The sequence below is a fragment of the Grampus griseus genome (genome assembly GCF_964374135.1).
Source record: "Grampus griseus genome assembly, chromosome: 2".
NCBI classification, from domain to species: domain Eukaryota; kingdom Metazoa; phylum Chordata; class Mammalia; order Artiodactyla; family Delphinidae; genus Grampus; species Grampus griseus.
In genome coordinates, this window is record NC_139018.1 from 115843532 (window position 1) to 115870935 (window position 27404).

General features: G+C 42.6%; 1 protein-coding gene across 2 annotated transcripts in view; it reads right to left on the reverse strand.

The window, feature by feature from the left end:
- Window positions 1–27404, reverse strand: part of NPTN (neuroplastin) — a 55658-nt gene that overhangs the window by 9168 nt on the left and 19086 nt on the right. The window contains exons 2-6 of one of the 2 annotated variants that reach the window (XM_082647501.1): window positions 22445–22792; window positions 17176–17347; window positions 13425–13519; window positions 2687–2820; window positions 288–561 (exon numbers count right to left, since the gene is read on the reverse strand). In XM_082647501.1, the coding sequence (XP_082503627.1) occupies window positions 288–561; window positions 2687–2820; window positions 13425–13519; window positions 17176–17347; window positions 22445–22792 (1023 nt within the window). The remainder of the gene's footprint in view (window positions 1–287; window positions 562–2686; window positions 2821–13424; window positions 13520–17175; window positions 17348–22444; window positions 22793–27404) is intronic. The other variant, XM_082647502.1, reaches the window with a different exon arrangement.

The window sequence follows — 27404 nt, forward strand, 5'->3', positions numbered from 1 at the left end:
ACAGAGCTGAACAAAGAGACTGACAACTGCCCATTCCCCACAAGGGGCCTGAAGGGCAGATGGGACTGGGGTTGGAGAACACCCACATGGAGAACAGAGCTAATAATTATAGCTCAAGGTGGCTAATCTTAGGGGTAGGGGGTGAGGAACCAGTATAAGACTTTTTCCTTCTCTCCTTTTGGGACTGAATCCCAACATTCTTATAGTCCTCTTTGGGTGCTTGGAAACCACCCCACGGCTTGGAAACCAGCCCCAACAGCACAGCTATTTTGTAGGGATGTTCTTACCGTCAGGAACTTCATCTGGCCTCTTCCTCTTTTCATACACAACAATGATCACCACAAGGATGATGATTTCCGCCAGAATTCCCAGGAAGGGCCAGAGTGGGGCCAGGTGGCTCCGTACCCTGAGGATGGTGACAACGGAGGCAGAGCCAATGGAGTTGGTAGCATTACATTCATACTCGCCAGGATCTTCTGTGATCTGCAGGTTTGTGATGCTCAGCTCAGTGTAATTCTCCCTATTGATGATGATGAAGCGGCCAGAGGTATTGACAATCTCCTGCTCAGAAGCAGATAAAGTAATAACACACAAAGATCAGAGTAGGTGAATTAGTGCCCAATACAGGGCAACACTAACATCCTTAGCAAGACACTGGACGGGATCAGGGAGCAGTGTCTAGTACCATCTTTGTCCAAGGGACTTTGAGTACTTGATCACTGACTGCCCTTCAATCTCAACAACCAGTCAACAATCTTCTAGCAGAGCCAGGGTAAAAGTCTTCCCTGCTGTTGGTCCTCTGGACTTCTCCAACTTGTATGAAGTGAAGGGAGGTCCTACCCTGTAGACCCAGAAAAGACCAACTCAATTTAGAAGATGCTGCTCCAAACACCAGGTAAGAAACCGTAACCAGGCAGAGGATGGAGAAGGGGTGTGAGCTCCATGGTCAGGCATGTATCTCGTAACATCAGGCCTATCTGATGCCTTCAGAGTCAGCATATCTACTTCACGCTTGGTGAATTCTGCAAAGTCTCCCTAAACTTCCTCTAGAAACAATGTTAAGAACTTGCTCCTGGTCAGAGTGGGGGAAATTCGTAACTTCCACTTCCTTTCAGAATTACAGGGTTAAAGGAAAGTTTATTCAATCAGTCAACAGATATTTACATTAGCATGTTACATGTTTTATATCCTACCTAAGGGGAAGGTGAGATAGAAATGGAAAAGCATGACACAAAAATGAACATGGAGATTGACCTCAAGAGGGAACCAGACCCCCAAAGGGTTAAAGGGACGTGTAAGAAGCCCCAACAGAGGGTATGTATAGAGCCACATTGCACCGAGGGAGTGGACACTGCTGGAAAGAGTCAGGGAAAGTTGGAGAAAAGCTAACATTTGAACTAGGCTGTGGGGGAGGAGAGCTGCTCAAGCAAGACAGGAGTGCTCCAGGCACGTGTGGGAAGGCAGAGGTGAGAGTATGACCAGGGGTTTGGGTGGAGCTGGGACAGGTTTGCAGCACTGATCTCATGGGCTACTAGCAAAGGAAAAATCTGACTCATGTGTCAGTTCTTATGCAGCAACTAAAGGGTAATCAGAAATAGTAGAGAGGAAAGGCAAAGATAATCCCCAGAATGATGTCTAGCTATAGCATAAATCATGTCTGTGTTTGAGTGTGGGTATGACTGGAATGGGAAACTCACAGCCTTCAAAATTAGTTATTCTGTGAAGCTTCAACCCTAGGACTTGAAAAGCTGCCAACTTCTCTAACTCCTGCTCTACTCACTCACTAATTCCATGTTTTTCACTTATGACCTGAGGTGATTAGTGAGTGTGACCTTTGGTCCACAAGCCTTCAAAGGGTATTTTAAAAATACCATCATATGCAAGAAACTTCCATGGTCTTGCCACTAATTTACCTTGGTTAATATGTATAACCTTCCCAAAGAAGCTGGATTAAATGATCTCTAGGGTCCCTTCTGATTCTGAAGACTGGCAGTCAAAGAGGATGCCTGAAAAGTAGACTGCTAGGCATACAAAGCCTGGGGAAGAATGTATGACAGCCCCTCTGATAGAATAGGAGACCGGTCAAGCATTAATCAGAAAGTGAGAGTCGAAAGGTTTGACTCTCCCATACCATCAAGAATCATCCCACAGATTGGAAAAGATGTTTTCTTTGACCTTTTCTGGAGCAGATACTGTCAGATTTCCAATGTCTAAGGCTGCCCATGGGCCTCCTTAGATTGTCTCAATTCCTAATCACTATTTCATGTGTTCCAGGAATATACTATGAATTGCTCTCACTGCCTTGCCTTCCCAAAAAAACAAGAAAAGTACATTAAGACCACTTTATGAGCAATATTTTCTTTGGGATAAATGTACTAGAATAACAGTAAAATTTTAAGATTGGGGTTAGCTCTTCTTGGTGTCTTATCTTGAAGGTAAACAGCCAAATCCTTTACCAGACAGACAGCTTTAACAAATCACGTACAGGGGTTCCATGCTGGTCAGAAACTGCCAATGACCTCCAGATTCATGATGTAACCACCAAGACTCTAGAAAGGGTGACCCAAGCCACGGCAGCCAGGATGGTAGGTTGCAGAAACTAGTCCAGATGTCTAGAACTCCCCAGGAGAAACTCCAGCAACCACAGAGACCCACGTATAGAGAACCAGGGCTGCCTCGTACTCACCATAGGCATACCGTTCTCCTTCTTGCGCCAGATCCACTCTGGGTGGGGGTAGCCAACTGACTTGCAGTACATCATGGCATCCTGCCCTTCATTCTTGTTCTCACTCCGTTTATGGCCAGTGATGTCAGGAGCAGCTGTGAGAAAGAGTGTTGAATACAGTTACCATGGGAGCATAAGCTGAACAGGATACAAAAGGCCCCAACTATTGGCTCAGAGCCCTGCTTCTCCTTTGACCCACTCTCATATTCAGCTTTGATAACATGCATTTCAGGTCAGAACACAGCAATGGAACCACTCCCTTGCCCTAACCTCCCACCCACCAAAGCAGACACCAGGATTACTATATGCGAAGTTCTACTAATAATACAGGTGGTTCTCCAACCTACTGGAAGAGAGCACAGGTGCAACTGCATAAATTAAGCCATCCTTTAAAGAAAATGCAAACAGAAGCTATTACCTTCTCTGCCAGTCATGGTTTTTTCTTAATACACCTACGTTAGCAATAATTATGTATTGTATCAAATGCCATATATTCCCTTAAGGAAATGAGAGATCCCTGAGATCAAACACCTAAAATCAAGTCCTACTGCAAGGTATATAAAAACAATGAATGCTTGGAGAAGCTAGGTGATGAGTATCAATGGCCAAGCCTCTCCCAGAAAAGAGGGAATGAAGCAAACTGGTCTTCACAAGGGAAGAAAGAAATGAACAGGAAATTCAACCAGCGTCCCAAGAGATTTTATTAACGGCTTAAGAATCTGATTTATACACCTGATTTGCAGTCATCTCAATGAACCCAATCTTAGGGGAATTTCTAGACATGCCAGAAGCTGCTGATTTTCTCTGCTTTTAGGGATAACTTAGAAAGAAATAAACAGCACCTGTGGTTTAAATATTAGATAAGTTTCAAGGATCCAATTAGCCTGAGATAGGGGCTAATTCTTTGAATTTGGCCTTCTTTGATCTTAACTGTATTTTCCACCTTACCGCATCAGTTATACTAATCCAAAAGCAATAAAACTCCAAAAGCAATAAAACTCAAAGTAGGCCAGACGTCACTTTGCTGGCGAAGATGGGAAGGAGAATCAATAGGCCTGGTCCAAATTCCAGTTTTGCTGGTTATTTAATTATTCTGTGCTTGAACTCTATACTCCATTATCAAATGGAGTTATTTCTAGCCGCTGCCTATATCCAGTGTCTTGCATAGATAGATGTCAAAATATTCATTTTGAGACTGTAAAAGCCTGTACAATTGTATTATATCATGGGCTGACCCCATGTTTCCCTTCTGACTGGCTTGGCTTTTCTTGGCTTAAAAATAATCCAACATCCTGCTACTCCCAGACTGTGCTTCCCAGACCACCTCCTGAGGCACCTGGATAGGAAAAGAATGAGCAAGGCCCCAAGCCATTTCCACAACCTGCCAAACTAAGGCCTGCAGTACTACTCAGCATGAGGTGTTTTCTAGATAGGACATTATAAAGGAAATATCTGTTTTTCCAGGCACAGTTCCTCACTACAGAAGGGAATGAGTCAGGCTGGCTCAAATTCCCATCACACCAAATTTCTCCCACAGCCAGTCAGTCACTGTTCAACCTGGTCACCTTCCTCAGAGCTTCCTTCAATCAGTAAATATTAAGGCCCATCTTAAGCACTCCAAGGAAGGAACACACTCCACAGCCATACTTAAACACCATCATGGGGGAGTAGGGAGATACAACAAGCAGAAGAGCTACATTTTGCCTCTAGTTGTGTTTCATTCATTGGACAAACATCTGTTGAGCACTCGTTACATGCCAAATACATCAGAGTGGTAGGGGAAGGCCATTCTGATGAGGTGAATTTTAGCACAGTCATGAAGAAAGTAAGGGCGTAGGCTACATATATCTGCGGGAAGAACACTCCAGGTAGAGGGAAAGGCAAAAGCTCTGAGGCAGAAGCGTGCTTGTTATGTACAAGGACAGCATGGAGGAGTCTGGCTGAAACACAGGGGGACGATGGTAGGAGACCAAATCAGAGAATGGAGCCCAGATTGGATAGGACTTTGTAGGACAATGAAATTACTTTGGCATTTACTCTAGGTCAGCTGGGAAGCCACTGGTGAATACTAAGTGCAGGTATGAAATTATCTGTATGCTTTAACAGGCTCCCTCTGGCTACTATGTGGACAAAAATTGTAGAGACGATAGTGGAAGCAATCCAGGCAAGGGGGAGAGGGTGGTATGGATGAAGGCAGTAGCAGTAGAAGTGAGGAGATTCTGGATATATTTTATAGGTTAAGTTAATATATTTGTTAATGGACTGAATGTGGAAAGTGAGAGAAAAAGAAGTCAAAGATGATCCCAAGGTTTCTGGCCTGAGTAACTGCAAGAATGGAGTTGACAGTTACTGAGATGAGGAAGACTGAGAAGAATTAGCATTTTTTTTCGTTTGCTTGTTTTTGTTTTGTTTAGGGATGGAGCAATCATGGTAGTAAAAAACCAGGAGTTCAAAGTTTAGGACATGTTAAGACTTATTTAACATCCAAGTGAAGTTGTTAAGTAGGCAGCTGAATATCAAGTCTGGTGCTCAGGGAAATGGTAGAGACGTAACTTTCAGAAATCAGCTTACAAGTGATGTATTTTTCCACTTTCATTCTCCTTTGCCCCACAGAGAATACTCACTCTATTTACTCTGGCCCAGTTATTTGACTAATTCCAATGTATTGTGAATTCACTAACATCAGCTTTTGCCTTGGAGACTCATCCCTAAGATTACACATAAGAACCACCTAGAAGGCTAAAAGCTGAGTTGGTTTATGGCTCCACAGTCTCTAAAAAGCTACTATTCTTGAAGGCCAAGACCTGGGGAGACAGGTGGGGATGGCCTTCACTCCTGCCTTGGTGCTCAGGAGAACACCAAGTCCTCCTTTCATTCATCTACTTCCAGATTCCATAGAGGCTTCTATTTACAGATAGGAAGGCGCCTTAAAGGCTACTGTGTGCAGAGACTATACAGGAACTTAGTGTGCATCCCCACTCCGCAATTTATTGGCTATGTTTACATAGTGAAGCCTGTTAAGAGTTTTCAATGGTTATTACATCTACTGCTGCTTTCTCCTCAACTCAGCAAAGAATACTGAGTGAAGCTTGGGAATGATGTCCTCAAAAGAATAATGCCCTGATTATTCACCCTTGAACTGGTGGAAGTATCACTAGTGTACCAGGAAGACAGAAGATTAACCCAAGTCACATCACTCTAACCTGATAAGGAATGATTATAACAACCATCACTTTAGCCTCTGGGTCAATGAAGTTTTTTACTTCTCTCTGTCCTTTATGGTTGCCGCTCAATCAGAAAGCCTGTTCCTGCCCCACCAGCTGAGCAACACAGCAGACCCACAGCAAGAAAGGTAACTAGGCTCTCAGAGCACATGTCAGCAGTGGTCAGAGAGGGGGGCCCCTTAGGGCTCAGAGTCCACCTCTTAAATAGTACACAAATTCTTTGATATTCTTCCCTTTAAGAGGTAGAGCCTAATTTCCCTCCTCTTGAGTGTGGGCTGGACTTAGTGACTTGATTCTAAAGAATAAAATATAGCATACATTTTATATATTTATAAAATATGTATTTTATATATTTTTCATATATAGAACATGAATCAATATATAGACAAAATATATCTATATGTAAAAATAAAGGTGTGCAAATAGTTCACAAAATACAAAATGGCTTCCCTTGCCCTCCTTCCCTCTCGCTCTCTCTATCGCTCTCACTCTCTCTCTCGGAACACACGCTCTGGGAGAGGGGAGCTGCCATGCTAGGAAGACACTCAAACAGCCTATGAAGAAGCCCACGTAGTGAGGAATTAAGGCCTTCCGCCACAGCCCGAGGCAGCCATCTAGCCCCAGCCAACTGGAGAGACCCTGAGCCAGAACCACCCCACTGATCTGCTCCCCAATTCCTGACCCACAGACACTATGAGGTAATAAGTATTTGCTGTTTTAAGGCAATTTATTGTGCAGCAACAGGTAACAAATATAACCACCCAATGAGGCAGACATTACCCAATTTTTATAAATAAGAAAACTCAAGTTTGGTAAAGTTTGGTAAAGTTATTTAACATCTAAAATTATGCCGCTAGTAAATTCTGGTATAGCCAGAATCCAAATTCAGGGCTATCTGACTCCAGAGGCCATGTTTTTTGAACTTTACCATATAGAAGGGGAAATAACCAAACTAAAACAGAGTCCATAAACAATAAAAATATACAATATGCATTACTGGTAACTGCACAGCAAACTGCCCAAATGTTATCTTTGCTTGCAGATGTACTAGAACGCTCTAGACCTAAGGTGGGACTGATCTATCTGTCAGAGTTCAGCTACTTCATATACTATAATGTAAAGAGTTTTAGCCTTAAGTTAGAGAAATTTGGCTCTACTGAGACTCTATTACTCACTGAGTAACCTAAGGTGGGTCATTTAAAATCCTTTGGGTTTCAATATTTACTTTTGTAAAATGGGAATAAAATACCCACACTTCATAGAGGTCTTACGAGGATTAATTTACATCTCTGTATCAATCTAGCACAAGACTGGAGCCCAGGGTCAAAAATAAACATTTAAATTGCATTATTAGTTAGGGAAAGGAAAGGTTAGGCTAAGACAAGCATTATGAGTTCTAAGAAATCAAAAAGATGCTGATTATTATGTGTTTTCTCCCTATTTGCTAATATAAACAGGACTTTTGTTTGTGGCTCTAATAAGGTTTACTCAGGTCAGATACTGACGAATTATACTGATTAAAGGCCTATTTATACTGATTATGGTGCCTCACCTTATGTGGGCTTGCCACTTAATAAGGACCTACTTAACTAGGTCCTTTTGGTCTGCAGGTAGGTCTGAGGAGTCGGACAGAGCAAATACTGCTTAATTCCCTTTACCTTCTCAGGGAGGCACAGACTGGGTAGCAAAGAAGTAACAGAGATCCTTAGAAGAGATCACACACCCATTTGGGAATTAACTCATGATCTGGCCTTGTTAGCTACATACTCTAATCCCATGAGTTAATGGATGGACCCTTCCAGTATCCTAATAAATGGCAACACCGGGGTTCCAAAACAGTCTTAAGTTACCCACCAACACCTGACCCAATGTCATTATCTAGGCCTTTGGCTGAGGACAAAGGCATGTTCCTCAGTACCCTCTGCTGCCTAACTTGCAGGCATTTACAGAGAAGCATCCAGCTTCTCTGCCAGGCTGGTGGCTGTAGAAAGTGCCAGCTTAGGCAACGGAGGCATGTTCAGCTGAAGATGATGTTAAATAAAGTTAACACAACAGAGCTGAGACAGGATCAAGGTATGGGGCCTCTTACCTGGACTGCTTATTTAGTGCTCACTTTTCAAAGCAAATTCATAATCTTGCAACTCATTTTCAAAGAAACTCCATCCTTAAAGATATAGCACAACGTCTCATCATACAACACACTGATAATGTAGAGATGATCTCTTTGCTTCCTTCATGCAACCTATCAAATCCCAGAGACACCTCATATTTTCTATAGGCAAAAATAGAGGCTTGGCTGAAGGCAGAGGGAGAGTTAAGATTTACTGCTAGCCAAGGGCCAAGCCCAAGAAACAATATGAGACTGGCTGAGATGGAGGCAAGAAAGATGTTGGGGGACTTCCCTGGTGGTGCAGTGGTTAAGACTCTGTGCTCCCAATGCAGGGGGCCTGGGTTCCATCCCTGGTTGGGGAACTAGATTCCATATGCATGCTGGCTGTAACAAAGAGTTCTCTTGCCACAACTAAGGAGCCCACGTGCCACAACCAAATAAATAAATATTTTTTAGAAAAAGGAAGATGTTGGCTTTTTGGCTCAATAATTATACAGAATAGATTAATCAGTGGTTGTAAAGACTAGAGCAGTCTGGGACTTGTGCTGCCTTCTGCGGAAGAGGCTTGTCCCTCTCCTGCAGGTGAAACCACTGAGTAGGAGGCACTGAAGTCTCCACTAAGAATGATTCTAACCTTGGCTGTACACTATAATCATCTGGAGTGCTTTTAATAAGCCTGATGCCTAGGCCACATTTCGTATACCTTAAATCAAGTTTGAGAACCACTGCTCTAACACTTTTCCTAGCATCAGTGTTTGAGATCAGGGGACTACAGGGAGTGTCTCATAAGACAGGGAGATGAACGCGTGGAGGTGTGGGGGGCACTGAGGTGACAGTCTCAAAGTTAAGAACCTGACAGTCACTATTACTAGGAAAAGAAGCTTAGAAATCGTTTCCTTCACTAACCCAACTTCTCATCTGTGTTCACATAAGGGAACCACAGACCTTTAGAGCCTTACAAAACCTTCAAGATCATCTATCTCATCTTACTTCATCATACACTTGGGGAATCTGAGGCCCAACGAAGGAAAGTGACTGGTCAGGGCCACAGCAAGTTTATAATGGCAGGGCCAGGATTAGAACCCATTTCTTCTGTCAGTCCAAGACCTTTACACTGTTATATGCTGAACACAGCGGTGTGGCTTAGTGCTTAGGAACATGGGCTCTGGTACTAGGGTGCTTGGGTGAGAGCTCTGGCCCCACTGGTTGACTATGTCACACTGAGCAAATCATTCAATTCCCTTGGAGCCTCAATTTTCTCACCTGGAAAGTGGAGATAATAATGGCATTTACCTCAGAGTTGTGAAGACTACAGGAGAGGAAAGGGACAAGTAATGTGCCTGGCACATAGTAATAAGCACACAGTAACGTTAGCTGTTCTTATTCTTATTAAGGTAAGTCAGAGTAGCACCCTGAAGAGAGGAAAAGAAGGAACAGGTATGGTTATTTGGGCTATGGTTCATGTTCAAAATGTTCAAGCAGCTTCAAGATATTACTGTTATGCTTTCAGAGACTTTTCAAGTCAGGGCAATTCTGAGACAGAACCAGCTTTGACATCAGCTCGAATTTAAACTATGTCACAACCTCTAAGCATCTCCACCTGTCAAACTAGCTGCCCGTCAAACGAATAAATGAGCACAAAAACACTCTGCATGCTGAAAGTGCTGTACAAACGTGAGAGGTGTATTATTACTCCTAATAATGATATCTGTCACCATCACTATACAGTCCGCCTCAGCCAGTCTGAACTTTGATATATCAGTTGTAAGGCCATGCAACAGAGTAGGAAACAGGGATGCAGGGCAAGGTCACTTCTAGAAATCCTAACATTTAGTCATAATATTCAAATAGCAAGAAAGCTAATAAGTAGGGAGAAGAAAAACAAGATCAATCTTGGCTCTCATAGCCACCAAAAGACTGAAATTCAATTGAAATGCCCAATGAGCAGGGAGACATAATGATGGCCCTAATAAAACACCAGACTCAAACCTTCCTGGGGCTGGGATGTACCTTTCACAAGCGGCAATGGCATGTCTGTCGCAGAGGACTTGCTGACCACCAAAATCCTTTTCTAAAAACAGCAATAAAACTCAAACTCCTTGTTTACTGGAGTCACCAAAATGATTGAAGGGTGAGGATAGGGTCTGGGAGTCATGAGAGGTATTTTCTTTTCAAATTTGTCCATTACATAGAAAACTTTAACTTGTTTTTGTGAGCACATTTTTTAATTTTAGAAAAGGAAGAGGAAGAGGGAGGGACTAAGGGCTAGAAAAGTTGAATAATTACAGGGATAGAAAATTCAACACCTATTCTTTCACAAATGCTGTATGGTAAGGTGTGGAGTCTCCAGAAGACACAACCTCTGAGGAGTCAAAAAGGAAAGAGAAGCCTCCCCAGAGTTATCTAAGCAGATCCCTGGAGAGGCTGGTTATAGGACCGAGGTCCCACAAGGTCTAGTCATTGCTGTTTCCTCTCCCCCTGGCCAGCCCTGCTCCATCTTCCTCCCCCAGCATCTGCTCAGGTCACCTGCCAAATACCTAAGAAATGTAATCCTCAACAGTAATAGTATCTTCCTGTTTATACTGTGCCTCACTCTTGTCCTTTAAAAAAAGAGAAAGAAAAAACAAACCAACCTTACTTCAGGTGCAAGGCCTTCCCTACCACATGTATATACGACCACCCTCAAAATTCCTTTCTTGACGGGGATCTACAGGCTAAGGTGGAAAAGCACTGCCACCTCAGGTCTGTTCCCAGATATGTGTCCCTCCCTCTGATTCCTTCAGCCTTCTTTTCTTTTGTACATAACAAGTAACTCAAGATTTAGTCATTTGACATATAATGCCCAGTCTCTGGCTAGTCTAAGTCCTTCACTCCCCACAGTGCTGAGCCCAAACAACACCCCAGGGAAGTTTTCAACTGCAGGGAAAGCCAGATGGGGAAGAAAAGGGCTGAGTGTAGAATAAGTGCTAAAGAAATATGTATGTATGGTCTGAATTATATTGCCTTGAAATGTCGATTTAGTTAAACAAATGGAGACTCTCAGAGACTCCTCCTGGCAGAGATCACTTATGTTCCTGAATCCCCTGAATTTCTCTGTTCTTGAGTACAACCACCTCTTGCCTCTCTATTACTCAGCAGAGTTTTTAAATCATTATAGCTATAAAAAGATAACTGTCTCTTACCCCACCATAGAGGAACTGAGGAAACAAGAGTTTACATGAAAATGCTGTGGGAACAACACATATAACGCTGTAAATTCAAGGCAGTTTTCTACCCCAACCATAATCGGGAGCTAGCTTAGAATGTGATCCTGGGCCTATGGCAAACCCTCCTAAACTTACACAAGAAAAGCCAAGTGTTCAGTCTTTACCAGACCAAACTATCTCTAACCTAAAAGACATTAAGTTTTCAGCTGTTCTCTATCCAGGTGTCAGGGGAGAGAAGGAAGAAAGACTAGAATTCCATATGAATTTTCTTGACAGACTAACGTATCTGCCCAAGCTAGTCACAGAATATGTTTTAGGATTATATAAAACAGAATTCTCTTAAGGTCTACTTCTTTAAAATGAGGCTATTAATACCACCTGTCCAATCCACCTCACAGGGTTATTGTACAGTACAAATGCAACAGAGCACAGTACATGCCTTCACTATGGTGAGATACTGTGCCTGTTGTATCTTTCTCGGAAGACACTCCTGACTGCAGCCTCCAGACCACTTCTTATTTGCTAAAGAGAATGTGAGGAAAGATGCCTTTGGGGCCATCGGAACTTCACTTTCTTGAGCAGACAAACCAATGGAAAAATAACTCTCTTTCTACTCCTGAAAGTGCTGCTTAGAAATCATTAACGCTTGATCAATACGATTAGAGTTAGTCAAGACTTCGAATTATATGTAATTATCCTTTAGGCTTGGAGACCTCGATTAACTAGACACTAGACACTCTCCCTCCCTCACCCATCCCATTCCCTCTGCACTTGAACTTTGTGCCAAAAGCTTAGCCTGGAATGTTGCAGGGCCTCAGATCTCATATGAAGGAGTGAAACGTCTCCCCACGTAGCTCAGCTCATCCAGGGCCCTTGGCTGGCTTAAGAGAAAACGCTTTATCACACTTTCATCCTCATGTTGAATAAATATGGCACTCTTCAAAAACAGTGATAAACCCAGATCTCTACAAGAAAAGCCACGGAGTTAATCAAATCCTAGGTTCTCTGGCCTGTGTGGACTGTAACCATGCCACTGTGACTCCACCCCTTCAGGTATTTAGAATCGAATCTGGCCACTAGAGGAGGCACTGGCCGTCCTTATGTCAACAAGGACACAAGTTAGGGCAAGTGTCACCAAGACACTACTTTCCTTTAGTAACAACATATAATAGAAACTTTGTGTCTAAGATTTTCTTGAGTCTGAATTTTTAGTCTTCCAAATATTTTAAGGAAAATCTGAATACCTGCTATATATGCCATTCCCATTTCCTAAATTTATCCTTCCACCTTCTAGGGATCACCCTATAGATTTAGAGAACAAGTTTGTCCTTCCTAAGCAAAATGAAAAGGACTAAAAAAGATCCTCACCTCTTCAGTCTGACCTCAAACAGTAGCCCTGCCTCCCCATGGCCATTTTATAAAATGGAAAAACATAGGGATGGGAGTCAAGACCTGGGTTCTATGCTAGCTCTGCCACAAACTCACTGTGTGACAGAGAGCTAGTGGTTTCACTTTTCTGGGTCTCAACTGCTTCTTTGAAATAACACAGGAAAGCTGGGTTAAATGTTAGTCAGCTCTGACTCTTACAGTTCTATTGGCCTTTCTTGCAACCTTCAGCTACAATCTCATCTTTAAGATGCCGGGCACCCAGAGTTTTTATTACAATTCTAATGAATTACCTTACAAAGAGTTTATATTCACCCTGCACACTGTACTTTGCCAAATCCTGGCCCATTGGAGATACCTACATAATACTACTTCAAAGGCTCTATTCTAAGAGCTTTACCTAAGGATGAACCATTATGAAGCTACCAAAATTGAAACATTTTTTGAACTACAAAAACAGAAATTTCATATGGTTCAACCTACTATATTAACTTATTTAATTCCTCTAACTTACCCATGTGCCACGTGTTAGGTTTTACAAATGAGGCAACAGAAGCATAGAGAAGTTAATAACTCGCCACGGTCACACAGTGAATGATGGGATTTGGATTTAAACCCTGGCAGTTGAGCTCCTGACCCTTCAGTCCTATCCATAATATTATACTGCCTCCCATTATGAAAACAAGAAAAGCTCAAAGACTGGAAGCCCAGACCAAGTCAGTGTCTCAGAAGCAGAGTGAGAGGCTCACACCGCAGCCTCTGTTGGTTTGTACCTTTTACTTCAATGGTGGCATTTGCTTTAGGAGCACTGAGAAAGTGATATACACAGTGGTATTCGCCTGAATCCTCAGCTCTCGGTTTATTGATCCTGCAGAGATGAGAAGAAAAATCAAGTAAGGAAGCTGGGAACAGTCAAAATACACAACAAAAGGAGAATCAAAGGGGCAACCAGGGACCCTGCTCTCCAAGTCGTGCCCTGACATGCAACTCACCTCCTCCTAACTAAAAGCAAAAACCTCCCTCTGTGTTAATAATTTACTTCTTACTGGGTGTCAGGAATACAGGTCCCTAACATTAAGATGCTCCAGTCTATTGGGAGAAATAAACTACAAAGCAAGTAATCAAAAGAGAGGGCTGTACAAACTACTATAATCTACACTTAGATACAGAAGATGGAGCCATCACCAAAAAGTTCTTGCTCACCTGGTGGTTCCAGTCAAATAAATAAGAGCAGAAAAAAAGCAAATCTTTTTCTGCGCTTTCCTGAAGACTTTTAGTAGTAGTGTTCTTCCTACCCTGCATTTTAGTAGCATGCCTTTCAATAAGTCTACTAACAGGACATAGGAATATTGGGGGGAAAAATCTGCCATCAGAGCATCAGCCACAGAGATGCAGCTCAGTTCTCAAGACTTTTAGGTGCAGCTAGAACTCAAGGGCCCTGCATGATCTGGCCCCTCCCTAGTGTCATCTCAGCCACTTTCTAGCCCTACAGGTCTCTTTTCAGTTTTTCAATGTGCTGAACTTGTTCCTACCTCAAAACCCTGACACAAGATGCTCCTTTATATAGAATGCTCGTCCCATCACTCTTAGCCTCTTAAGTCCTTTTCCATTGGTCTTGGCTTACGTGTCACTTCCACCCCCCAATCTAAGTGACATCCCTCTCCCTGACATTCTCTCTCATACTACACTGTAATTCTTCACGACCCTTATCACAATATGTAATTATTTATTTATGTGATTGCTTGATGAATGTCTGTTTTTCCCTACAGACCAAGTTCTATGTAGATAGGCACTGTTTATTTGGTACACAATTCTATACCCAGCATATACCCTGGTGCCTGGAATACAGTAGAAAAATGAATAAACACATGAATGAACACAAACTTAGACCAAGTTAAGCAGAGTGAAAGGACTGCAAGAAGTATGTATGAAGAGAACAGTACTTCCTCTGAATCCTATAGGGTGATCCTATACAAGCTTTCTTGGCCCTGAAGGTCAGCTTCATATCAGCTCAGTTCATGCTGGCCTAGACACATCCCCCCAAACGTGCAGAAAGGCTGGTGTGTAATTACAGAAAACAGAGAAACATCAGCTTCCAGATGAGAAAATAAACATTATTTCACTCCTACTCTTTTTTTTTTTTGCGGTACGCGGGCCTCTCACTGTTGTGGCCTCTCCCGTTGCAGAGCACAGGCTCCGGACGCGCAGGCTCAGTGACCATGGCTCACGGGCCCAGCCGCTCCGCTCCACATGGGATCTTCCCGGACCGGCGCACAAACCCGTGTCCCCTGCATCGGCAGGCGGATTCTCAACCACTGCGCCACCAGGAAAGCCCCCGCTCCTACTCTTTTGCTCAATGGTTAAAATATAATACTTGCAATGGTCAAATCTCCACTGCACTAATGTCTGAGAAAAACGCCTGACCTCAAACACTGGCCAAATGCACTTACTCATCTTACTGTTCATCCCAAAAAAGACTTGAAGAGAGTATGGATGAGGAGAGACATAGCCCACCCACAGGACTGTCTCAGCATACCCACGGCAGCATAAGATTCTAAGAGGAGCTGTCAACAGTCTTCTCAATTTGAACCAAATGCCTATTCTTATATCAATATGCTCCCAATAGGGAAACAGACACCAGTTAGCTGCTCTTAGCAATGTTCCAGAGTTAGGAGCAGCAGCAGCAGCAGCAGCAATATCTTTAGGGCTTAGACTTGACTACAGTAAGTTCCTTGAGAGATGACTCCCAAACTTGGGGCCATGCCTATGGGCTCAAAATCTCCCCACAACATTTCCTTTGACTAGCTATTGGGAAGTAACTAAAGCAAATCAAATATGTCCCCTACAGGCTAAGCAGAAGCAGGGTCTGACACTGGCTCCATGGTCAACTTATTAGGTGGCCCAAGGGACTTATCAGTTGTTACTCTACAAAATGTGAGTTGTTACTCTACAGATTCCCTGAAAAACTCTGACAATGCAGAACACCCCCCGGAGAGCTTCAAATAGGCTGAGGAAAAATACACTACCATGTCTAAAATAGATAGCTAGTGGGAACCTGTGGTATAGCACAGGGAGCTCAGCTCAGTGCTCTGTGATGACCTAGATGGGTAGGAACTGGGGGGTGGGAGGAGGAGGTCCAAGATGGGAGGGGATATATGTATACATATAACTGACTCACTTCACTGTACAGCAGAAACTAACACAACAATGTAAAGCAATTATACTCCAATTAAAAAAAAAAAGAGTCGTTCTATAAAGTTAGGTTCAAACTTTACATAAAGTTACAGTTCAAAGCTTTGGGGGGTAACATAGTAAAGACCCAAGAGAAACAAGATTGGACGTGTAGTACCTTGAAAGCGGTATTATAAAAAAACAAACTTGTAAAACTAATAGACCAAGAATAGATGCCTTTTATTCCACTCAGCATCTCTATTTGATTAACCTTTTCCAAACTATGAGGATATAGCTGAGGCTATATTTCCAATTTCATATCAAAAGAAACTACAGTGGAGAGAGATTAACTACCTTGCCACGAAATGGTATAATACAGCAGAAGAACAAACAAACGAACAATAAAAAACAAAAAAAAACCAATGACCTAGATTCTAGAAAGTCAGAAGACCTGGAACCTAGCCTTGGTTCTGCAACTTATTAGGTACAGTATGTGGCCTTGAAAGCAGTCAAGCATTATTACTCTTTGAGTCTCAGTTTTCTTATCCAAAAAAAAGGAGGATCCACAAATTAATGTGGGTCAATTAAATAAGGGGTATGAAATGATTTCAATTCTGCAAAATACTGCAGAATGTCCTTGCTACTACTAGGTACACAGGTTTTCCTGGTCTCACTCCAGTGCACTCTTTCTTTGCACTGCATCATCCTGCCAAATAGGATTAGCTGACCCTTTTCAACTAGGAACAAACTATTCTGAAAGGTGAGGTACCAGGTGTTCTAGATATTCCAAAAAAGTACCAAATCTTCAGGTGCTGGGTAACTTCTGCCAGCAAATATCCCCCTTTCATTAAAGGGTATTTCCAGGCTACCATCCTTTTCCAGATCAGTAATGAGCTCTGTACCCACTGGTCCTGATCAGGTTATGGTCATAATAAACACTCCTAAAAGGTAATTCACTAGGAAATCTACTCAGTGGAAATATCACTTAGGGTGATATTGCTCTAAGAGTCCTAGATCAGATTTCAATCTGATTCCTCAAACCACTGGATTTAGTCAAGAGACCTGCATTCTAATTGTGGCTTTTTTATTGACTAGCATTGTTACCCTAAGCAAATCACTCCCGATGCCCTCAGTTGCTCTATCATCATAGTGAAGGGATCTTCTACGGCTCTCAAACCTGGCCACTCATTAGAAATCCTTTCTAGATTCCTGGGCCTCACCCCAGATATACTGGATTAGAGTCTCCAGGGGAGGACCATGTCTCTCCCACATAGCATAATTACAGATGATGAATGTCAAGTAAACTCAACCATGTTCCCTCCCATCTTCCCAGGAGTTGCTAGCCCCTCTCACCTGTATTCCATGTTGCTGGCATTCTTACGAGTGGCAGTCAGTTCTACCCCATTCTTTGTCCAGTAGCTGTATGTAAGGGTGTGAGAGTTGGAGGTGAGGTTACACTGCAGGGTGACAGGGGGCGCAGGGCTTTCTCGAATAATGACTTCTTCACTGGTGACAATCCTTGGCTCTGTAATAAGAGTGCACAATGATAGGGAGCCACAGTTCCATGCTCTGCAGCCCTGGCCTGAGAGTTGGATGGGGTAGGTTGGGGAGACTAGAAGAGGGAGGGCAGACAGGACCACATGAGGAATTTCACTTTGCCACTTTGGAGGAAGTCAAGAAAGGAAAAACAATGATTATAAGCAAATGACCACTAGCGCAGACAACAGCCTGAAGACCAGTTGGCCTAGACGTGAAAAGAATGGGAGTATTATGGATGCTTGCACTGGCAACAGTACGCTTTTGAATACCACCATTTTATGAGATAAGAACCACCAACCAATTCGGCTTCAATTAGAAAATCAGGCTCCACTTTGCAGTTCTGAAGACAAAGGCAATAGGCAATATCATTTAGATAACTAATAAACTTCCTGCCTTGAAACAGTAATAGTTATAATTAGGCATATATGGCTTTTCCCACATTTATATCTGATAAATCTATGGCAAAACAGCCTGGCCATTAATTATGCAGAAAAAGACAATGTAGATCCTAAAAGCAAATTTCCTATTGAAAGTCTATTGCATTTTCCAAATTTTGCCGAGAGAAAACTGTTAAGGAAACATAAGTTCTTCTCTCCAGCCCATATTTTACTCCAAAGACAAAATTTTTTCAGAATTGCACTTTAAAACACTTTCCATTCTAAGATAATCATAACTAGAATGTGGTATATGTTGGTATGATGGGCTCCTAGAATTTTAGAGCTGAAAGGCCCTTAAGAGTTCAATGAATCCCACTCTTTAAGAGCTAGAAAGGTACAATGACTTGTGAAAGGCCATAATTATCATTAGTGACAAAGCTGGGCCTAGAAAACACATCTGATCGAATTCTTTATCCCTCCTCCTCCAACCCAAAAACATCCCCATACACCTTCCACCCTAGGGCAAGTTATATACTTCATCTTCTGGTTCTACCTGGGCTTAGATAACCTGGGATCACTCATTTGGTATCTACAGAAATAACCTATTTGAGTCAAATATTATAACACATTGAGCAGAAATTTTTTAAGGCACACTATATCAATACCGTTACTGGAAGGTTCATAAAGCACTTTGAATTCCATCACTATATTAAAGTCTTGAAGTTTGTTTATTGTCTTTTGTCGTTATTTATCTTTAATCATTTCCCATGGTTAGTTCTTTTTCTACTCTTGGTCAAACATTTTCAGGTAAAGTCTAAACTAGCCATCTTTTCCAATCCACAATCAGAGGTATTTGCTCTTTTACTTTTCTTCCAATTCTTTCTCAGAAATCCTTGACTAACTTCCCATTTCCCTGAACCTGGCTACTTCCTGTCTACAAGTCTGTAGCAGCTCCCTGACAACATTTTATAAAGTATAGTGCTGACTCTTAACTCTTGAAGACAAAACTCTCTCCCTTCACTGGAACTAAGCTTTGTTCATTGTGCAGGAAGCAGGAGAGGACGGAGACGTCATGGGACACTTGAAAAATGTAATGCCCAAGCACCTCCTAATCAGTGTAACACTGTAGAGTTCATATCGTCAAAGAAACTTGTGATAAATAAAGCAAATCCTCAAGTTTGCTCAAGTAAATTCGTTCCAATTATTTTCCAACTCTGGCAAAAGGATAGTGGTTATCTTTCATTCAGCACTGGTCCTTATCCGTAACATCAAACAGGGTCTCTATGTACAGATAATGGAGGCATAGCAGCTACTAAGACAGAAGCAGATGCATGTAAACATTAGCGCAGTGGTGTCCCATGGTTTCCAAAACACACTGGACAGAAGCCAAATCCCTGGGCCTTAAGTCGAGCAGAACAGCTGCAAACCCTGCAATGGAAGGCGCACACACACCATCGGCAGAAAGCACCACAATTTCAGGAAAATCAAAACCAAGCAAAAACAAAAGCAATAAAAAGAGAGAACCAGTACTCCACAGAAATTAAAAAAATATAAAGGCAACATTAAAACCCAAACACACTTTTAGGTTTTTACTGAATTTTTATTATTCAATTTTATTTTCTGTCCCATTTGGGACTCGCCTTCTGGTTCTTCCTCTCAGACTGCACTGAGAAAGGGTAAACTCTGAGGCCAAGAGCTTCCAGATGCTTAAATTACAAGGAGGCCAAAGCAAATGCTACTCTTACCTGTGGTGATGCAAATGACCACTGCAGCTCAGTGAGATTAAGAAGGTGATGAAAGCAACCTGGTAGACTTTCTGCCAAGAATTCTCAGAAGGCAAAGGAAAGCACTTTTTCCCTTAAGATCCAGGAGAGAGTCAGCTGGGAGCAAGTCAATAATTTTAATAGGTTTAAATATGATTCTGCACCATAGGAGGGCTGTGGGGTGGGGTAACCTTCCTCCTGTAATTGCCGTATACGGAAACCAGTGCTAGACCAAGCTCCTTGGCCTCGGTGCCACATCTGCATTCTGCACCAGGATGAAGGTGGGGGGGTTTTATTTCTGATCGAACACTGGTGGTCGAGCATTGCCCATGATAGTCCAAGAGAGATGAACATTTAGGAGAAGCTGAAAAATTCTTACCTGCCACTTACTCCTATTTAGAAGCACTGGTTAGGAGACCCTTACTTACCCTAGCCATCATTCATATGTAGAACATGCTATGGACAGAGAGAGAACCTAAAAACTGGGCACGCTTCTCTTCCTGCCTTACATTACTGCCAGGAGGTCATTTTTTTTTTGCGGTACGCGGGCCTCTCACTGTTGTGGCCTCTCCCGTTGCGGAGCACAGGCTCCGGACGCACAGGCTCAGCGGCCACGGCTCACGGGCCTAGCCGCTCCACAGCATGTGGGATCTTCCCGGACCGGGGCACGAACCCGTGTCCCCTGCAACGGCAGGCGGACTCTCAACCACTGCGCCACCAGGGAAGCCCAGGAGGTCATTCTTAGATAGAAAATTTCAACTTCCCCTTGGAGACAAATGTCCTTGAGGGCGCTGAAATCATAAAAAAATCCAATTAGAGTGGCGTTCAGGGTGTTGAAAAAAAAAAAGAAGCCTGGCTCTCTAAAACAGTTAACTAGCGTCAACTGATTGACGGGGAGGTCTGGGGAGAGTCTGAACTAGCCAGGGTTTGTTTCAACCACATGCAGACACCCCAAAGTTAGGAAGCTTATTTCTAAGTAAACTGGGAGACTGCTGTATACTCTCGAGATTGAGAGGTAGGTACCCCAAAGCCGCATCTTCTTCTAGACCCAAGGCATGACCTTTTAACTATGAGTCTACCTGAGTCAGGCTCCTGCAAGTACAAGTACCAAATGCCCAGCCCAGTCCATGCCTACAAACTTCTGCAGAGCTTTGTGGCCGTTTGGGTAATTCTGCTTTTACAAGGAAAGGAGCAAGGGGGCAGGAGAAGGAGGCGTGCAAGGGAAAAAATCGTTAAATAAAAGAAAAATCACTGGGTTAATGTTCCCCATTTTCACATAGACAAGGTTTTCTTTTTCCCTTTCCAGAAGCAGGTTCTCTAATTCAACAGTGCCAACTGCAGCAGCCTCTAACTCTACTCTAAGTCCTCTTCATAGGCATCTTCTGAGTTGCTATAAAGAACAGACAAGTAACTTGCTATTTTCCATAGAAATATATAGATTCAAGGCCCATGTCAGATTACCTCCTGTGCTATTACCAATATCCTCATAAATGTAATTTACTATTTTTATTTACTCTCTAAATCAATCAGTTCTTTAAGCCTGAACTGGCTCTAGGGACTCCTACTGAGTCCTTGACAAGAAGGTGAAAAACCCAGAAGATCTTTCCATTAAATGGAGAATGCTTCCTCAACTATACTAAGGACAGATATGGGCTAGAACTCTTTCTGGCCAGAAGCACTGGCTCTGTGGTGGCTTCTCCCTCCCTCTCCTTCCCACCATACAAGCAGCAAGACACTATCCAGAAAGAGGTGGCCACAAAAGCTCCTGTGTCTGATGTTTTACTTGTACCTGCTACTACAGATGAAGGGAAGGATTCTGAGCCAACTGCTCAGCTCACTGTTACCACACAGAGGAACAGGGCTGGAATTTAGTTTCCTTTTTTAAGACACAAGAAAGGCCAGTGTGAATGGCTTCCAAACTATTTCTGGGGTTGCCAGCCTCTGGAATGATAGTGTGGCAGTGACTGCTGTGCCAACAGTCAGTCATCAGAGTCAAACTATCTGTCAACAGATCCAACTCTGACTTTGAAACAGCATGATGGGGTTTTAAAAAATACTTTGCAGCTTAGAGTCACCTGGCTCCTAACAGCAAGACATAAGGAGGAAATCTCAGGCTGCTGCTTTTAAGAGAATAGGAGACTAGCTGGGCAGGACCAGTGAGAAGTAATACTGCTGCAGTGGAGGGCTGTTATCAGAGAAGCACATGCCACTGTTTTAGAAAAGAAAAAGAGCTAGAACTATGGAAATATCCAAGCTCACATGCCACCCAACAACCAAAACACATCACCACACCACACTCATGGCAACATTCCCATCACAGAACAGGATGACACTAAGTCACAGTGAGGGAAGAGGCTGGGCAGACACAAACTTAAAACCATAGAGGTGAAGGCAGCTACTCAGAGAGCTTCAAACAGATGAACAGAAGAAATAAAAAGTAGTTAGACTGGGGAGAGAAATAAAAATAGAAAGGCACCAAAGAATAAATCAGCAAAAGGATAGCAGAAAACCTACTACAAAATTAAAGTAGAGGGAAAGAAACAATTCAACACTATCCTGGTTTGACTGCCTGGTTTTTTGAGTTTTAAGTGTTTGTTTGTTTTTTTTCTTGTTGTTAGCCTCCCCAGTTCTCCCTCCCCACCTCTTCCCAATGCAGATGATTTTGGACAATCACAGATTTCCCCAAGTTCTTTGTTCCTGAGGAGAAAGACACAGAGAAGGGTTGGGGGATAAGGGAGGTAAAGAGGACAGCAAAGAAGAAAAATAAAATTTGCCACAAATATTTTCATACACTACAACCAGAAGGATCGTGGGTTTGAAAAAACGAAGACAAGGGGTGGGGTGAGTGATCGTACTGGGGAAGAGGGAAAGGAAGCAGAAGGGAAGGGTCATCGGGCCACCTCTAGTGACTACAGTACTACTACTGTAGGGTGCTGGACTCACTCTGAAGGACGCTTATGGTGGCCTGGGCTCGAATCCATGTTATGGAAGGGTTTTGCCTCAAGTCATTCCTCTTGGGGTCGTTGCTGGCCCTGCACTCGTAAGTCCCAGAGTCCTCCAAGGTGAGCCGGGTTATTCTCAGCACACTCACGCCGTTTGACCCGTAGGCGGTGTTTACGGTGACACGGCGCTTCCGAGCACCGTCCCACAGCTGTCTGAAAGACTCTGCCCGGTTGACTTCTGCGTACCACCACTGGATCTCTGGCGTGGGGCTCCCGACCACGTCACAGTACAGCTCAAAGGCGTCCCCAGTGAGCTTAGTTTCTGACATGGGCGACTTGACAAACCCAGCTAGAGGGAGGGGGAGCAGGAATGCAGTGACAGGCCAATCAGAAAAAAAAAAAAGAATCAACAGGTGTTAATAGTAATTTAAAGGAAAGAAAAGAAAAGAAAAGAAAAAAGCAAATGAGCTGCAAAGAACAAAAAGGATTCATTTTTAAACTATAAAGAGACAGTAAACAGCATTTCATACAAGCTTTTAGAAGAAGAACCACCCTGGGAAGCTTATGAAGCAAAGGCAGGCTAATTACAAGCTGGGGCAGCCCAGGTGCTGGCCAGGCAGAAGCAAGCCCACTGGAAAGCGTTTTAGCAATGGGCCCAGCCAGTTGGAATGAGAAAGCCTCAGGTCTCGGGGAAATCTCTTTCCTTAGAGCACAAACCATTACCTTTCCAAACTCAGGCAAGTGATGAAAGATAACCGCAAGTGGCAACAGGTTATATGCAAGTCAGGATCTCTCTTTTGGATGGGTGAACACTCCGTTAGAGATGCAATGTCTTTTATGGGTCACAACAAGAAGTGTTAACTGACCTACTGATACCTTATTTTGGGAGTCAGAGTCCAAATTTCAACTGAAAGGCTAGCAAATTTCTCTCATGCAGGATCCTATCCTGAATTCAGGTTAGACTTTCCCCACATCCTCTTCTTCCCTGGGCCCATGGCAAACAACCCAATTGTCTGTGAAGCAGCCTCTACCTGAATGCAGACCCTCAGGCACAGGAGAGCAAGAAAATCTGTACTTCAGAGTAAGAAATACTATGGGGGTCAGCTCAGGAGTAAAACCAACAGTAACAGTAACTCAACTCATTGCCAGTGTCTGGAGGGACTATGCCCTCCATAATCCCATAAATTTATACAACTAGAAAAATCTTCTGAAAAGTCAGTCTTAAAAATAACCATGGGATAAAAACAAAAATAAAAACAAAACAAAACAAAAAAATAACCATGGCATTTGACAGGCTCTCCTCACATAATTTAGTTGCCTGGCTTCTAGAGGCCAGATCAAAAAGAATGAGAACTGTACAATGATGAATTAAACTAAACTCTATGGTGAAGGCTAGGCTTCAACAACATTGCCAGGCACTGCCCAGGAACTAAAAGTTGATGCCTACTTCCAACGGCCCATAATTTGCTTGAGGTTACACTTCCATAAGACAAGGTGGCAATGGCAAAAAGAGAGTGAAAAAAAAATCCAGACTTACTGGAAGAACTTGGAGTGGGGTCCATATCACAGTGCAAGCATACTCTCTCTCACCCATTTACTCCACCACCAAGGGTTCATTCCGCATTTTTACCAATTCAGGCTAAGGTAATTCAGTATCTAAAGTACAGGTGAGAAGCTAAAAGAGGGTACTCTGAGTCACTCTTGGGACCAAGCCAGATCCTCTGCAATGAGCAGAGTGGGGCCAGTATCTACCAACATCAGGTTGAGAATATTTCACAGGAGAGGTATGAATTCAATGGAAGTTTTCCTACAGACCAAAAGCCAAGGATATAATGGGGCTGGCTGAAAATGCAGGTTGCTAAGTGGAAATTTTTCTGTTTATATCCATAGAAGTATTTGCCTTTGGAGATAAACTCTACACCAGGGACCTCAGAACCCTAAGGGAGGTACTACACTTACTCAAGTAGAGGTCAAGAACTCCAAATTCATACTAGTCTTTCAATTCATAAAAGATTCAGAGTCTGGGAAGGACAGGAAGCAGTAATTAACAGCCTTAGATTAACTGTTCTGCCTTCAAATGCTACTCTAAACTACCTTTTGAGATGCAATGTCAGTTCCTTGAAAGGAACTAGCTATGAGAGGCCCCAAGAAGCCAAAAAGATATCATTCTCAGATGCAGGGGAAGTTTTAGAATTCCAGCAGGGAGACACCAAGCCCCTGCAAGAAAAGCTGAGCTCACTTCCAGATAAAGGGGTACCCAAGAAGCTATGTTTTAGTCTTACAAACTGTCACCTGCCCACCTGTCAAAGTCAATGCCAACTAATATACAGAGAGAAGGAAGCTGGTTTTGTTCATTTTACTACTGGTTCAATCACTAAAGAAAACTGGTTATCAGTAAATCCCTAGAGAGCAGTAAAAAGTATTACTCTGTTTTAATCATATTCTTGATCATTAAGTGGAAATCACAAATGCTTATTCTCACATTCTCTGTGAACTGGGGGAGTTTATGTCCTCTCGAATGCTGTGATTATGTGCTTGATTATGCTCTAGAAATATGCTGCTAGTGGATCTGTTCTGTATTTTTTCTCCCTTCTTCTGAATTGCACTTCAAAACAAGCTTAGATTTAAGCCTGTTCATCCAATATACTAACCACGCTAACATAAAAGGAATGCCTGCAAGTATGTCCAGAAACACCAAGAACCCATCCGATTCCAATATAATCACAAATCCCAACGCACCACAATTCAAAGGTAGCCGAGAAACAGTCTGAACACAATTCCCCACTGCAGAGAACCAAGAAAGTCACTCAAACTGACACTGCAACCCCTGGACAAGACACTCCTAAGGAAGAAGGAATGCTGATCTGATTTAGTTCAGTTTTCTACTTGCATACAGGACAAGAGGACCAAGTTGAAAATGTCCTTTGAATTAGTAAATTATATGATATATATTTACCCAAACTCACCTAAAAACAAAAGTAAAAGTCCCTTAAACACTAACAGACATCTATCTGTGCTCTCTTTGACAGCTATTACTAGTATTACTTATCATTAGACATGTATATCAACAGGTAACATTTTCTAAGTATGTGTTATGTGTTAGACGATGTACTAATAAGCACTTTTACATGATCTCATTTAATCCTCACAACATGACATAGGTGCCATTATAATCCCCTTCAAGATGTGGAAACTAAGGCCCAAAAAAGTTGAGTACTTTTCCCACAGTTATAAGCTAATAGTGAAAGAGTCTGGACTGGAATCCAGGTGTGTCCAAAGCCAAAGCATGGTCTCCTAACACTTTCCACAACTGCAGTCAATGCGCCTCACTGGGCCAGGAAAGTTTTTTGTAGTTAAAGTTACAGATATTTTTGTCACCACTTAAATGTAATTAATTAATTAATAATTTCTGGCTATGAAAAGTCAGGACCCCTCCATCTGAATGTGCAGCACACTACAATCACTAACTCCTTAAAATTATAATTCTATTAAAGAATGGAGATAGAACTGCACAGAATCAAAGAGGTCCTAAAGCAATTCTGTTTGTGTGTGCGTGCGTGCGTGCGTGCGTGTGTGTGTGTGTGTGTGTGTGTGTGTGTTGGGGAAGGGGGAGAGAAGAGTGAGAAAACAAAAGATGGTTCAGAAGCAAGACTTCCCCATAGTGCTGATGATTCCACCACTCTTCTCTTGAAAAGCCTGGCTTCATAGGAAAGAGTTTAAAAAAGACATTACAGACAATTCTCTGGTGGTGTGGTCAGTGGCCAAATTAATAAAGGGCAGCACCTGCAATTTTTATAAAACTTAACAGTTTAACATACATTCAATCTGTTGTTAAAAAGAACTAAGATCCTTCTTGTGGTAAATTTAGTAAGCCTATCTAGAAACAGCCTATCAATAACACTTTCTTAAAATTAAATATACTTCCAGACAATGGAATATTATTCAGTGCTAAAAAGAAATGGGCTATTAAGCCAGGGAAAGACATGGAGGAACCTTAAATGCACAAAGCAAATCTAAAAAAGGCTACATACTATATGATTCCAACTATATGACATTCTGGGAAAGGCAAAACTATGGAAATGGCAAAAAGATCACTGGTTGCCAGGGGCTAAGGGGGAGGTGGGATGAATAGGTGGACCTCAAAGAATGTTTAGGGCAGTGAAACTATTCTCTAGTAATAATGGTGGATATATGGCATTATACATTTGTCAAAACCTGTAGAAGGTACAACACCAAGAATGAGCTCTAACGTAAACTACGGACTTTGGGTGATAATGATGTGTCAACGTAGGTTCATCAATTGTATCTAATGTACCACTCTGGTAGGGATGGTGTTAGTGGAGGAGGCTGTAAGTGTGCGTGTGGGCAGGGGATATGTGGGAACTCTACTTTCTGCTCAATTTTGCTGTAAACCTAAAAGCACTCTAAAAAATAAAGTCTATTTAAAAAATTAAATATACTAACTGAAAATACTTATAACTATGTACACAGATTTATTTGCCCTTGGGATTGAGTGTATCTGACTGCAGATAATTTTTTTTTTTTTTTGCAGTATGTGGGCCTCTCACTGTTGTGGCCTCTCCCGTTGCGGAGCACAGGCTCTGGACGCGCAGGCTCAGAGGCCATGGCTCACGGGCCCAGCCGCTCCGTGGCATGTGGGATCTTCCCAGACCAGGGCACGAACCTGTGTCCCCTGCATCGGCAGGCGGACTCTCAACCACTGTGCCACCAGCGAAGCCCTAAAATTTTTAATGATACATAAGTGCACAACTACCTTTGAGCAATGAGAATTCAGTTTTGCCCAGACAAGCTAAGTAACATCCACCTATGTTGTGTTTCTGATGCAAGCACAGAAAACACAGGGCTCTTTTCTAGCCTATAAATCGTCTTAAACCTTGAGATCACCCTGATCTCCACTAGGCTATCTTTATTAATGCCCTCCTAACTCCACTGAACAGAAA